At 31.6% G+C, this 16,151-nt stretch overlaps 1 protein-coding gene across 7 annotated transcripts in view; it reads left to right on the forward strand.

Annotated features, from left to right (window-relative positions):
* The window catches only part of LOC119638034 (peripheral plasma membrane protein CASK), a 122,502-nt gene that overhangs the window by 8,507 nt on the left and 97,844 nt on the right, over positions 1–16,151 (forward strand). For 3 of the 7 annotated variants that reach the window (XM_038034607.1, XM_038034613.1, XM_038034611.1), the window contains exons 2-11: positions 1,548–2,439; positions 2,596–2,708; positions 7,467–7,593; positions 7,683–7,760; positions 7,848–8,029; positions 8,146–8,321; positions 8,388–8,510; positions 8,575–8,722; positions 9,607–9,785; positions 9,889–10,050. In XM_038034607.1, coding sequence (XP_037890535.1) covers positions 2,381–2,439; positions 2,596–2,708; positions 7,467–7,593; positions 7,683–7,760; positions 7,848–8,029; positions 8,146–8,321; positions 8,388–8,510; positions 8,575–8,722; positions 9,607–9,785; positions 9,889–10,050 — 1,347 coding nt within the window. In that variant the 5' untranslated portion in view covers positions 1,548–2,380. Of the gene's footprint in view, positions 1–1,547; positions 2,440–2,595; positions 2,709–7,466; positions 7,594–7,682; positions 7,761–7,847; positions 8,030–8,145; positions 8,322–8,387; positions 8,511–8,574; positions 8,723–9,606; positions 9,786–9,888; positions 10,051–16,151 lie in introns of those variants that run through there. The other 4 variants (XM_038034612.1, XM_038034614.1, XM_038034610.1 and 1 more) reach the window with 3 other exon arrangements.

Consider the following 16,151-nt stretch of genomic DNA (forward strand, 5'->3'; position numbering starts at 1 on the left):
TGTCGTACGTGCTCTAACGTTGCAATATATTTCGAAAAACATCTTATCAAGAAAATTGCACTTTATTGCATAGTGAAAAGTTGTGCATCGAATTGTCATCAGGCAATCGTGCAGTTATTGCAGATTATTCGCGTGACTTGAAACATGGAAAAACTAACTTTAATATGTAAAATTATTGCATTTTTTTAAAAAGTTTTAATTCCGTACCTTTCTTTAGATTAGAAGACACTCAAAATCTCTCTCCCATTGGACTTTGTTTGATTTCTATCATCTCTCAAGAAAACACGCAATTTTTTTCCTTCCCTTATAGTAGCGGTAATAAGCTTATACAGTTGATACAGTTAGCATAAGGAGAAGGCAGATTTAACCTTTTTTTTTTTGAGAAAAGTGCATACTCACTGTAAACAAGAGTTGAGCTTCACTTTTTACAATACACAAAGATGAATATTAAGTTGCTTAAGGCCTTGCGATTTGAATTTTAATTTAGATGAACGCCCGCTGATATAACAGTTTTTAATTACTAATACCTTTAGCCATTTGACGCAATTCCCTAAAAGTTGCTTATAGCTAATTATCGCTTGTTTCTCGTTCCCATCGTGCGTCTGCCTGACTATCTCTCAATTATTCAATCGGTCCTTGCCACTTATGGATGGATTGTTGGAACCACAGTCGAAAACTATTTGTTCCATCCCATAATTGGAAAAAAACTCAAGTTTATCACATATAAAATTGCTTCCAAAAAACCTGAATTCAACTCTGAAGACTCTCGTCCATTATTCATATCTTGATGAAATTTGCTTGGAAAATTTATAAAAACGTCAAAGGATGAGAAAATAAGGCGGGAAAAGTGAGACTAATATAAAAAGAGATTTTTTTTTTTTTTTTTTGTTAAGTAAATAAAATGCCTACCAAAACGTATGTAGCTGTAATAAGATTGTGTATCATATTCGCTTTAAACTAAATATATTTGATTTCACTTCAAGTCAATCTAACATATACTGCGTTTTCTGGATTATGGTAAAAGAACACGTACATCTACATCTTCGTGAATACCGCAATTGGAAAAAGAACTTTTCCATACGAGGAGCTTAACTCTTGATTTAATTTTATTTTCAACTATTTCCCAGTTTTTTTTTTTTTTTTTTCATACATATGCATAAGTTGGAATTGCATTTTGCGGTAATTTTAAGATTAAAGACTGAACAATAAGAAGAAGATGAAACGGGAAAAACGGAAAATCACTGAAACATGTTTTCGTTCAATTATAAATGAAGCAAGCATTTGAGAGGTTAAATAAATCATAAGTAAATTGTTGCTTCATTCAATAATGTGGATGTGTAAATGCGTTTATTTTTTTTGTCATCATCGGATTGTTCAATAGTTTGCCCCATGCATATATATGCGTATACGTATACGTATTATTGTATATCATCATACATTTGTTATTCTCTCGTTTCAATGCATCGAATTTAATTTTAATGCTCGATATTTTATCTCTTTTTATTTATTTATTTATTTTTTTTTTATTTTTTTTAATAATATTTCAGTGTCGTTACTTTAATTTGTGTGTGCAACATGAATATTTGAATAACGCAATCAACAATCACAGAGTCGCTTAAATCTACTGAGGAGAGAAAAATTGCTTTGCTTCTTCAAGTCTGTTAACGTACAAAAAAGAAAAAAAAAAAAAAAATAAAAATGAAAAACAAACTGTAAAGCAATATAGAAGAAGAGAGAGCAAAATGATGATATCTCTCTGCTATGTGCTATTGCTACTGCATAAAATATTAAAAAAAAAAAAAAAACAAAAAAAAAAAAAAAACAAAACGAGTGCCAACATAACTAACTAACTTTACATTGTAGAATTTAAGGAAGAACTATTCTTGTTATTGTGCAAAGATATTCAGTGTCTCTCTGGGTGTCACAATAAAAAAGTTCGTTAATAAATCAGTTACTAGTGATTGAAGTGTGTGGTAAGAATATTTCGAACGTCAATAGAAGGAGTAAGCTCCTAGCTAAAGCATTAGCAGACGAAAAGGGGCCGAAAGGTCGGGGGAGTGAAAGAGAAAGAGAAACAGAAAATCACAACAGCTCACAATAGTCACAGTTAAAGGGATATTTAAATAAAAAATTAAACAAAAAAAACAAAATATTTTCAAATAAATAAAAAATAAAAAAAAAAAAAAAAGAACTGAATTGAAGTTAGAGCAAAGAATAGTAGTTTACAGCAATTGTCAGTTTTTAAAACGTAAATAACAACAGCAACAACAACATAAAACAGCACAAGCACCAACAGTCACAACAATAAAAACAACAGCGAGCAAAAAAAGGAAAAACGGAAAATTGTCACAATTGTATTCAATTTGATTAATTATTCACCATGGCCGATGATGAAATCCTGTTCGATGATGTTTATGAATTATGCGAAGTTATTGGCAAGTAAGTATATAACGAGGGAGTTATAGAGAGAGAGCGAGAGATGGAGATATGGGGGAGTGAGAGTATATGCATTGCTGCTTGCCTTTATTAAAAATTAATATTAATTTTAACTGTTGTTTATTTATTTATTTTTTTTTTTATAAATTTTCTTTAAAGGGGACCATTTTCTATAGTACGTCGTTGTATACATCGCGAATCTAACCAACAGTTTGCCGTTAAAATAGTGGATGTAGCGAAATTCACTGCTAGTCCTGGTTTAAGCACTGCTGGTAAGCGTGGGCACTTATGCTTTCAAATGTAAAAGATAAACAAACACACACACATATATACACACACACAAACACACACACACATATACACACACACAAACACCCATACACATTTATACAAAGCGAGAAAGAGACAACGAGTTAAAATAGCCTTGTTATATATTACTTGGTATCCTCTCGGGGTTATGAATACTAAATATCTATGTGTATGCAGACGTATGCGAATGTGCACGCGGTTATATAGGCAAGCATATAGGCTTTTCTGGCTGCTCAATTATTTACAAAATTTCGTCCTTGCTTTGCTTGTTACAACACAACTGCCCAACAATATGGACAAACATCAAAAACATGTTCTAATTATCCTCAATTTCTTGTTTTCTTCTTTCTTTTTTTTTTTTTTTTTTTTTTTTTTTTTTTGCGTTTTTTTCAACAATAAAGAACACTTTTTTTTAGAAATATTTAACATTAGTTCGTACATTCATATTCATATATAGTGTTTTCATAGCTTTTCAGTTACATATATAGGGAAATGGTACAGAGAGGTAACGATCGATAATCGTGTATTTCGAAATTCTTTTGTGATTTAAATCAACTTTACGAAATATGACAACAAAAGTTCTCGTTTGTTGTCCTTTTTTTTATTTGACATGAAGTGACAGAGCAAAATCTAGGATTTCAGTTTGAATAATTGATTGGATTGCTTTGTATGTCAAAAGATCTAGTTTTAGGTAATGAATAATTGGTATTTGGTGTGTGTGTGTGTGTGTGTGTGTGTGTGTGTGTGTGAGTGAGTGGACAACAAGTTTGTATTGAAATTCCGTTAAATGTTGTTTGCAATTGTTTTTCCGCTAGCATAAATGTCGAACATGTTAAGTTCACTAATTCAGCTCAAATGTTTTGCTGATAACTTAAGGAACTACACTACTACATTGTGATCTATGTGATTCATACGAAAGCCAATTATAGTTCAAAAGAAAGTTTTTGAAAAGAGGCAAAAATTTACGGAAACGAAAATATTGTGCTTCTCACTCATATGTCAATCAAATCAATGCCAATCATGACGGTTAGTTGACTATTGCAATAATTGGATACACTGTTCACATTGAACCGAAAAAAGGAAAAATAAATAAATAACTTTGCATCTCAATACGAATGAAGAGAAATAAAACACAAACTTCCACCTATTCATCGTCTCATGCATTCGTCATTTTAGGACCGACCTTCCCAAGCTTTAACTACATATATATATATATATATAGAATCTATTTTAGTCATTTTATCATCTCGACAATTTTTCAACATTTTATCTATACTGATGGCGTCAAATTGTTTATATTCAATTATTGTTACCCAAAAAAAACTTTAGTTGAAATGTTGTTCATCTAAAATTTGATGGAAAAATACTTACTTCTCCTATCATTTAAAGCAATAAAATTTAACTAATTATTTTTTTAAATTTTCCAAAAGGCTTATGGTTGTTATAAAAAATAAAAATTTGCAAAAATTTTCTACGAAAACTTCACAAAGTCAGGGAGAAAAGAAAACCGGTAAACCAGAGACATTATCTCACTTTCTTCCTTTTTTCTAAATTTCTTATTTAATTTCTATATCATCATAATTCACAGTTAATAAAAAGTATATTAATTAACCGAGATTTTTGTAACCAATCTGCTTCCAACAATCTGTTGCTTTCCGGTCGTACCGATGTTATTGTGCATATTTACCACATTTACATAGCTTATAACTTGGAATATTATTTTTTTATTTTTTTTATTTTTTCATTTTTCATATATTTTTCCGTTTTTCTGTCATCACTCGTTTGCTGGCTTATTTATTTATTTTCCTTTTTTTATTGCAGAGTTTTGAATTATTACTGTCGTTACTATTAGTGGTAGAGTGTGAATGTATATGTGTTATATACATGTGCGTTTATATATGCGTATGTGGTTACACACGGTAGTAACCGACAATGACGACTGTGTTGGTGTGTGTCAATTTAACAAAAACTTTACTCATTGCTTTTTCCGTTTTCCTTCATTGTGTGTTATCATCGTCATCGTCATCGTCATCATCATCATCATCATCATCATCATCGTCGTCATCATAATCATCATCATCATAATCATCATCATCATCATTTTCATTACGAAAGTAATATCATAGTCAACGTCACCATTGAGCTTAATGTGTCTGACATTCCAGAGGCGGGCGTTACATATTTCAATTAATATGTATATAGATATATATATACATACATACGTACATATATATATATATATATATATATATATATATTTATAGTTATGTATTAAAACACACATGTACGTATGTATGTATATATGTATGTGTGTGTTTCATATATGTTAGAAAACAAGAATTTCTTCTATGCTCTTTGCTGTCCTATTAGAGGTGGTTGCGCTCTATCGCATCTATTCGTCTAGCTGTCTGTCTGAATTGCGATGCCGTTATGTTATGCATGTGTTTGCCTGTTTTTCCTTTCTGCTAATTTTACTTTGAATTATTAACTACAAATGTATATATGGGTCGCAAATGCTCTTTGTTGTTATTATTATTATTATTATTATTATTATTATTATTAATATTAGCTTTTCTGCCGCAATTATTAATTAAATTCCGAAGCGATTTTTCTTTTCTTCTTGCATTTTGGGATGTTAAGAAAAAGTAAAGCTAATTAAATGGCTTTCATTTGTTTCATTTCGATGCGAATGTATATAGTATTTGGCATGTGTCACAAGAATCATCATCTCGAAGCTTATCATATCTTTAAGGAATCTGTCTATGTGCAAATAAAATTATTATTACCCTTAAGCGATTTGTTTTATTGTCGCAGATAACGTTGTTAAAGCCAAAATAAATACGCTTTGGCGAGAGTTTATTTTACAAAGCAAAAGCTAATTGCTAGGGATTGCTAGAATTAAAATATGCTATAATTTTTGATTAGTGTTACAAAAAAAAAAAAAAAAAAAAAAAATACATTCAGTGAATGTTCGATCAATAAGAGAATAACATTTGCCCCACCCATTAGATTGCGACCATTAGCTGCTTAATCCTTTCTCTTCACTCACTTCTTTTTAATCGTGATCGAATTCCACGAACGGACGGCTGGATCACCGGAGTGATTGAACATGTTGACCTACTTTCAGTAAGAAACTCTTCAAGCTATGTTTTTATATATATATATATATTCCCCAACTGTTTTAATTTCTACTCGCAATAAATCCTAAGCAATCGTGTTGCGCTTGAAGCTTCAGGCACTGAAAGGATCCTTTAAATTAATATGAGCAGCAACAAACATTCTCAGGGTAGACCAGGTGAAAAGCTTCATCTCTGAAAAGCATGCACAAGCTGCAGCCACATATTTATTTTGTATACTTTTGATTTGCTTCCCTTCCATATGGAGCATTTCGAAAGCCTCCCTTCACTTTCTGATGTTTCCTGCACGACTATCTCGCGACTCTCCTTCGAATTTATTTCGCTTTTCTAAATCGTATATAGTTTTAGGACACGCTTCAGTAACACATATACTTGCGAACTGTCCAAATACGTTATCAAAAGGCTATCTTGTGGGCTGTGCCAATTACTCTGATCATATCGATAAGCACACATAACTTCATAAACTTCGACTCGATGTTCGTATAAAACCTTAGATGGTAAAGAGAATGTTACCACTGCATTGGACAGTTCGTGATGAAAAGAGTCTATCATTTGTGTGCGAATCGTAAGTAGGGGAGTTTTTCGGGAAAAATTCTATTTTTCGGTTCATTTGTATTAACTTAAGCTTGGGACTTGTATTTGTCTCGACACTTCCTTTTCTAACAATCAGGATACGTAAAGGAGATGTTCTTAATCATTGTCTAGAACTCTTTGTCAATTGAAATGTGTTACCTTGTCTGTCCCACTTTTAATGAACAAAGTGCAACAGAGTATAACTTACTCTATATAGAATCTTGAGTTTTGAAATATTCTTTGTCAGTGGTGACGATGCTCTAATTACAACAAATACAATTTTAAATTTATGCTACAAGTGGGCTAAAACCTTTATGAATTTCCTATATGATTATGTAACTGTTGTGATCGATCAAAAGACACGCCTACGTTCGATAAAATACTTAAAAAATTTATAATTTTTCAAATTTTTGTGCTTTACTGGTTGTTGGTGGTGTATGGTATTGAAATTTTTTTTTTTTTTTTAATTTATATAAATGAATTGTGCTTTCGCATTGGGCCGTGCTCTCGTATGTTTTAATTTATGCCAGCCAAGTGACAGCTACTCCGTCAATGTAGTGAACAATCCAAGCTAAGCGATTGTTTGAAATATCACTGTTTCCTAATCGTTGCTTTTTTCTTTTTTTTTTTTTTTCTTTTTGTATACAATTTATTTGAAAATTGATTCAATAAAATCATGAACTTACGACTCGTTGAGTTTGGTTGGTACTATTCTGATGAGATATAATGATATATCTAGAATTTTGGCCCCTTTTTTGCTTTATTCAATTTACTGATGACAGTTACGCGGCGTTACTATGCAAGCGTGTTACGTATTTGTTTTCAGCAAAATATGCTGAATTTAAAATATAAACATAATAAGTTTGTCAGGTTGCATCGTCCTTATTATTTCATTATCTATTTTAATTTTTACATGCATACATTTCCAATTACATTCACACACCCATATATATATATATATATATATTTACATTCATTAAGTTCGTATGACGGCATTATTAATTTAATTAGAACGAAATATATTCATTGCAGATTTGAAACGTGAGGCCACAATATGTCATATGCTAAAACATCCTCATATAGTGGAATTGTTAGAGACGTACAGTTCCGAGGGAATGCTTTATATGGTATTTGAATTGTAAGTTTGCAACGCTCTGCGTGCGTATTTAATTAATTTAGCCGCCATTTATATATGTAATGAGATATTTGTTCCTTAAATTATTTTAGCATGGAAGGCTCAGATCTTTGCTTCGAAGTGGTGCGGAGAGCTGTAGCTGGTTTCGTTTATAGCGAAGCGGTTGCTTGGTATGCATATATATAATCGGAATGAAATAATTTATTAATTAATTAAATAAATTTAACTTTGACTTTTTTTTTCTTATTTTGTTGCAGTCATTACATGAGGCAAATATTGGAAGCTTTGCGTTACTGCCATGAAAACGATATCTTGCATAGAGATGTAAGGCCAGCCTGTGCATTGCTGGCAACGGTAGATAATTCTGCACCTGTGAAATTGGGTGGTTTCGGGTCGGCCATACAATTGCCTGGTGGTCGCGAAACTATAGAAACTCATGGTAGGTAATCAAATAAATAAATTATTTAAAAGGCAAGCATGCAAAAAAAAAAAAAAAACTAATTAATTTATTTATTTTTTCTTTTTTTTGCTGTTTTTTTTTTTTTTTTTGTTAAGGTCGTGTTGGTTGTCCACACTATATGGCTCCAGAGGTTGTAACTCGTCGTTTATATGGTAAAGGCTGTGACGTTTGGGGGGCCGGTGTGATGTTGCATGTGCTACTCTCAGGTCGTTTACCATTTCTAGGTTCCGGAGTGCGATTACAACAGTCAATAGCTAGAGGCCGAATATCGGTGAATTATGATGGAATGAAATGATTTGGGAAAATGTTTGTTCTAAATTCTTTCATTTCACTTTAGTTTGAGGCTCCCGAATGGAAATCTATATCATCTTCAGCCAGAGATTTAGTATCGAAAATGTTGGCGGCTAATCCTCATCATAGGCTGTCAATAACAGAGGTTCTGGAACATCCATGGATAAGGGTAAATTTTGTTATGTTCTTACAGAATTATATAAGAAATCTAATCAAATCTACTTTTCTCTTAGGATCGTGATAAACTGCAGCGTCAGCATTTAGCTGATACGGTAGAAGAATTGAAACGTTATAATGCCCGACGTAAATTGAAAGGTGCTGTGCAGGCTATAGCCGGTGGAACAACATTAGATCCTCTCTTTGGTACTGATACCGACTCAAGTAAGTATTCTGTTTCTCTTTTTTTATATACCCAGAACAATCATTTTATCAAAATGTTTGCAGCCTCCAGAAGAAAGTATCAGAGACCCCATACAAGATATATATATACATATATATATATATATATATATATATATATTTGATCAGATTCTGATTCGATTTAAGTATGTCCGTCTGTCCGTCTGCCCGAAATACTGGACGTTTTTGCATCTAAAACTCGGTTGAGAGACACTCCTGCGATGCTATGATGCGATGCAAAGTGAGGACAGCTTTGTTTTCCAAAGGGAATAAAAAAATGGGCTTTTTCTCATTACTCTTGAAGTAAAGCAGATAAATCGACAAAAATTTAAATGTAAATTCTATGGACGATCTTGTCCTTACCCAATTTTGTGGCGTGTCATAGTTTCAATCTTTTCGAAACCCATGAAGCGCACAGAAGTAAGCTTCATAAAGAAACATAAAAATACATGGCCAGTTTTAGACTTAGAATACACCTAAACGCATCTGTCCGTTCATCTGTCCTTCTGTCCGTCCGTAATTGTGCAGTATCTGTGGTAAACATATAAACGTATTCGCAAAAGTGATACTACAACGCCCACACGCCTGTGCAATAAAAACAGTGAACACCTTTACTTTCCTTACATAAAGTAAAACACAGACACCGTATAAATTTCCACTTTTACTCTCAAAATGGAAAAAATCAGCCACTCCCACCCAATGTTATAGAATAAGAAAATTTAGTTTTTTTCCTTTTTTTTTAGGATAACGGTGATGGGTATAAAAGATTCGGCCACGACTGAATACAATTCTCTTATTTGTTTTTGGTTTTTTGTAACTTTGTCTTTTGCTTCGCATTTGTTGAAAATTCAATGTTTTTGTTTCAGTGCCTGTCGCCTCGGCTTCAGATATGTTAAACGAATGGGCTGATGAGGAAGCTGGTATTGAGGCGGTACAACGAATTTTGGACTGTTTAGATGATATATATGCTTTACAAGACGCTCATGTTGATCCTGATGTTTTACGTGATATGCTTAGAGATAATCGTTTGCATCAATTTTTGCAGGTGTGTTCTTTTTATTATTTTTTTTGATTTTTTTTTTTTTTTTGTGTATATTCGATTGACACAAATTTTATTGAAAAATTTTATAATTAATTTTTTTTTTTAGCTTTTTGATCGTATTAGTTCTACGGTTATGTCACCCTCCAGAGCACCGCCTGGCGATGCTGTATCACGGTGTCGTGATGTTATTGAAGTGTTATCATCACCGCCTTGCACCAATTATTTAATTGATGAACTAATGCAATTACTGGCCTCACCTCATATACAGGTTAGTTTAAAATTAATTAGTCTACGTATATCTACGTATATATGTATTCGAACGTAAGGCAAGATTCTTTAAGAAATGGAGCACATATAGAAATAAGTTGTTAAGCTTATTTAATAAACAAACAACAATTTTTGCATGAATGATTGTTAAAGCAATTATTAATCTCCAGTTAAAATTTAATGAAATTTTTTTTCAATTACTTGCGTCCAAACAAGGATTATAATTAAAATATTGAAAGAAGATTGGGTTTCTTTTTTGAACGTTAACTAACCTAAGTTGACTTATTAGCTAATAATATAAAATCATAAAAATTCTAATATTAGTGGATCGATGTTATTGTCTAGAAATTTTTCAAATAATTTTATATGAAATTTTTATTAATTTTGTTTTGTTTAAAACTTTAGTCAATCCTTGTAGAATTGATATGAATTGGGGTTTTTCTTCTAGCTGTAGGTTTTGAAGATCGAGCTTTTCTTCTAAAAACTTCAAAAATGCTCTGAAATTTTTTAAAAACAAAGGAGTTTATGCTTTTCCTATGGAAAATTTTTCTTAAAGCCAAAGGGCAAACACTTAGTGGCTATATAGAAGAAGAATGGTCTAAAATTGCCGATTGGCGTAGAGGAAAGTGAACGTGGTTGATGCCCTGCTTTCAATTCGTTCAATGTGCTACCTAACAGGTTTTCAAATTGAAATGAAGTGGTGTGATGCAAAGTACTTGTTTGCAGAGACACCAAATTGATCAAAACAAACAAAAGCGGTAGATCTAAACGTCTACGTTTTATCTATAGCAAGCAAAAGTGCTTTTATTGGTAGACAAACAATTAATCCGTAAAAATCATTCTTTAAATATTTTCTTCATTTATTTTTTATAAAAGTTACGTAATCGCTTTTGTGCGATGGGCAGTTTTGAAAATAATTAAATCTATAGTTGAATACAAAAGTTTATCGTGAGCTATTGTATGCCTCATAAGGCGTGATCTACCTAAAGACCTTCAAAATCATACATGTTTTTTTAAATGTAAACTTTGAAGGTAAACTTTGAAAAAAAAAAAAAAAACGATATTAAAGATAAACGTTTATTGTCTTTAACACATACTAAGAAAAAAAAAAAAAAAAACAAATTAATTCAAGTTTAAACAATAGTCGTTAATAATAATATAAGAAAGAGTATTTAGCGCCTGACTGTCCAGCTAACAATTAAAGTTTACTTTAACCAACACCGTAATTGTCATATTAAAAATAAGTATTTAAATTAAATTGAACATCAAGACATTTTATCGCATAGCCCGTCGGCTGCTTCGAAATCATAACTGATCGTATTTTGCAAGTTATAGTTATTTTTATTATTATTATTATTATAATTTTAGACTAATGAAATAAATTCTTAGACTAAAAAAAGAAGAAGACATTGAGCACTAGCAACACAGGCTATCGGCTCTATAGTTATTTTTTATTTTAAAAATTTTATTGCAAATGCGTTCCCTTTAAGAGAGGTAAATAATGGTGACTTTATCGCAGCTATAAATTTGATGTCTTTATGAACTAATGATATTAATTTGATAGTTGATAAAATTATTTTGTTTGTAAAATTTCCTCGCATTCTATAGCGGATGATTGAATGGTATTGTTTGGCCCGATTGATTGCACACTTCTTCTCCTCATACAATCTCGTGTGCTATCCATTTGGTTAAAATTTTAAAGGGAATTTAAAAAGACACTTTTTAGAGCTTAGGTACGCCTATATAATATTTGCATAAACTTGCGTTTCTTCGTGTATGCCGGAAATTTCCATTCGAGTCTTGCTGTCCTAATGACGGAAATATTCAAATCGGAAATATTCAAGTCGTCAATATTCTTCTCTATAAATTTTTACATTTAAACTGTGAGTAACTAGTTACTCTTTATTTGATAGTCATTTAATACATACTATGTGCAAATTGACTTCTAAATGCACTGACGCAATGTAGTAAAAGACGAATACAAACAATAAATAAATTAACTATCAAAGGAATAAGATTCATTCTTATGATATTCAACAATGAGTTTAAACCGGAAGACCAATAGGATATTAAACATCTAAGAAAATTATATTCGGTCGTGACCGAATCTTTTATACCCATCACCGTTACTCTAACAAAGGCAAAAAAGAAATAAATTTTCATACTCTAGAAAGTGAAGCAGGTGTGGTTGATTTCTTCCATTTTCAAAATACAACTTTTTGTCGCATATGCGTATGGGCTTTGTAGGCGTGTTTTCGGAAACGTTTAAGTCCCTTTCAAATTCTTTTGCAAATTTCGTTGGCGACTATTTCATTTTCGTTAACAGAGTAATGGAGCAAACAGAGCGATGGACAGACGAACAGAAATTTGAAATAAATAGTTTGTGAGGTCTTTGATGTTTCTTTCTACGCCTTGTAAAGCTATTGAAAAATAAAATTTATATTTTGGTACACTGTAATATTGAGTAGGCGTGGTCAATTTTTTCCATTTTTATGCACAAATGCTACAGCATCGCCCATAGAATATGCTTTCAAATTTTTGTACATTTCTTTGTACGGAAGTGTTGCCAGTTTACGTGATGCTGTGGGCGTGTCTTTCGATAGATTTGACACATTTTCAATACAAAGCTGCTTGCAAGAATTTCCACTGTTTGGGCCAAATTTGAAGGCGATAGCTTTCTTTTTGAGGCCAGGAGAATGGTTACATATAACAGACGTAATATAGACGGACAGACGGACATGCTTCTATTTGATGCTGATATATATACCTTGAGTGTCAAATGTTTTGACAAAATGAATATACCCCTCATGCTTTGATGATGGGTATAAGAATTAGTGAATCATCATCCACTTGTTTTGTAGAGTGGAGAGAAGGAGTGGAAAGCAGGATTGCAAACAAATCTCTTTAAGTTGTAACATAAAGCCGATTGCAATGAAATGAAGCGTAATCATTGACATATGTAAATGGAAAAGAATATAAAACAAAGTATACACGAAGGGCAATAAAATTCAATAATATTCAATTCAATGAAAACGCAAATAGGTAATACTTTCTAATATTATTACTGATACCGTTCGATTGCAGTAAATTATTTAAATTTAATTTTTACATTACCGAGAAACAGACATTCAATTTAATGCGGCTAGTATTGCGAGCCACTTTAGTGTAATTAGCATTTATTGCTTGTCAAGTCTGAATTTTATTACCTAATTAAATGGCAAAAAGGCATTAAAACTATCGAGTAATAAAACTGTTTAGTGGTAGATTTGTAAAAGAGTTTCAAAGAGATTAATACTCTACAGTACAGTTCAAAGACCATCATTTATCATACGGCTACAATTTATTTACTGTTTGCCATAGTTGCAAGAACTCGGTAGATATCTTTCCTGTTTTTTAAATTTGTTTAGAATATTTGCTCATGATTCTGAGGAAACAATTTGGCCTACAGGTAATATTACTAATAATAAAGCAACATAAGCCGTTTTTTTTTTTTTTTTTTTAATTCCCGATAAATGTCTAGCAATAAATTGAATGAATATGTTAAAACCTGTTGAACGAATCAAAAAAAAAAAAAATTCTAATTCTAATATATTCATCTCGCTGGACATATAAGCCACAAAACCATTGGCTTAGTCCATCTTCACTCAATAATCCAAAAAAAAAAAAAAAAGAATAAAAATTTATTCATCTTTAAGTTTGGTGCAAACAACCTCAAGCGTTGCAAAATTTTTTTAAAAAAATATTTAATTTTAAAAATATTTAAAAAAAAATTACGGTGAAAATAAGTACACGTCGTTGCATTTCTACTCTACTGACTTACTGAGTATCCTTATCTAACTCTTGTCTATCTATAAGTTTTTCCTTTAACTAATCCATGCCCATATTATACAAATTAAGAACTTATTGATGAAAAGAACTTGACTCGATGTGAATCTTGAATGCTCTTAAATTCATATATGAAATTCGCTAAATCTCTATACCCAGCATTAGAGAGGAATGCCTGAAAGATTCTACTTCTATTAGTTATTGATCGATTCAGTTCGGTTCTATTCACAAGAAAATTTAAAATTAAAAGAAGAATTGCATGAAATATCTCCTAAAGTCATACATGATTATTGAAATACACTTGATAAGCACCTAGCAATCAACAATTTCGCTTCAATTCACTTGTGGTTCATTCTTCTTTGTCAAAGCGATATTTTCTGTTCTCTTTCAACTTTTGCTTATGGACGTAAAAATATTGTCTATTGTGTAGTTATCTCGATTTCATTTGTTCATAAGACGCGTACTTGTTCGCTTTTGCGGGCAGTTTTAATGAGCGTGGAGAATTCATTTTCGCCTAGGATTAGAATGCTCACAAAATGACACAAACTTGCCGCATCTTGGCATTAGATTTTTAATTCGATTTTCTACATCAATGCGTGCATTCGACTTTTAAGCACGTTCGTAATACTTGTGAGCTTTCCAAAATAGTAAAGCAGTAAAATCGCATTGTTTGGGTTATTCAGTACACCGGCATAGGTTAGCGAACATTATATCGTAATTTAAAAAAATATATATTTTTTTAGTTTAATTAACTTATCTTTTAAGGAAAGAGGAAGAAGAAAATATATTTTTCTTACAATGAATTTTATATGCGATCACGCCTAAAAGCTTGAGGCACTTAAGATTTATGTGTCTAAGAATTCGCAATTTCTTTTAAAAGTCCCTACAGTTGCTTATGGTTGCATAAAATTGATTTACAAAAAAAAAAAAAAAAATATTTTTTTTTAAAAATAATTTCTGCCAGTGAAAGGATGCTTTCAAGTTCACTTTAACGCACTTAGCTTGTCACTGCCAAAGACGGTTGATTTGCTATCCATATGAGGGAGGTTGTTAAGACTATTCGGAAATATTGCATTGGAAAAAATGTCAGCGCAACGGACTATCCCGCTATTCTGCTTGAAAAAAATGAGGGAATTTGAAAAAAAAAAAAAAATGAGACAAAACGAGTGTGTGTTTACCACCATCAGTGTCTTCTAAGTATCAATTTGAGATGTTGCTATGCAAGCTAATATACGATTAAGTTGAACTTTACTAAATGTAATTACTTTGCAAGCAAGCTTGTAATTATGCACTTAATTGATGCTTAAAGATCAAGTTTGAAAACCGTCCGCCCACGAGTATATCTACAATTGTCCTATGAAACGTACTAATGAAACTATTAAAGCGTTTTTGTTAATAACATTCAGCTAACGGTAAATGTCCATCTCTATTATCGTAAATGTATATTTGTTCAAGTTGTCTAAGAGAAAGTTCAAAACTAATACAAAAGTTTAACGTTTATTTTGTGTTTACTTTTAATTTGCAAAAAATTTTACCGTAACGTCTTAAAAATGTTGTATAAAAGTGATCTCTATACAAACCGTGTGCTACAAGTTCAACAAAGTTATTTTGTTACATTTATTGAAAGTTCATTCTTTTGTTATTTTAATGCTTCAAGCGTAGCACAAAATTTCTATTTAAAGATCTACACCTCTTGGCCAAAAGGAGGTTGCACACTACATTCATTTTTACTCAGGCATCGATGACCACATGAAATATGTAAATTCTTGATTATCATCGTAGCAGTCTAAAATTATGTCTGCTTGAACATTTGCTTAGCCTTTTAGTCAGCTTTCTTCCTTCAATTAACACAGAAAACAACCGTATTTCGAACAACTTTACAAAGGCATGGTAAGCCACACAAGCCACTGTCAACGTGGTTTTCGTAACTTAACAACCTTTGTTCTATGGTACTATAGCAATTGATGAGTTGATGTAAAAGCATAAATAGCCCTTGCATTGGCCTATTTAGCGTATTGTGTTGTCCTTACTTTAAAAAATTTCATATAATATTTTTAGAAAGCGTTAACCCTCAAACGACATCTGTCAATATTTCATGTCATTGTAATAATTTCTTGACGAATTCATGACAAATGGTTTTAGCGATGTCACTCTCAATTGGAAAATCGTAAGTGGATAAGAGACAGTGTGTTGACAGAAAAAAATATTGTTGCTCAGCCATTGCCTTAAAAGATGCTAATGACAACTTTTCTTTTCCTCTTCAAAAAAAAAAAAAAA

Source organism: Glossina fuscipes, unplaced genomic scaffold (genome assembly GCF_014805625.2).
Source record: "Glossina fuscipes isolate IAEA_lab_2018 unplaced genomic scaffold, Yale_Gfus_2 62, whole genome shotgun sequence".
NCBI lineage: Eukaryota > Metazoa > Arthropoda > Insecta > Diptera > Glossinidae > Glossina > Glossina fuscipes.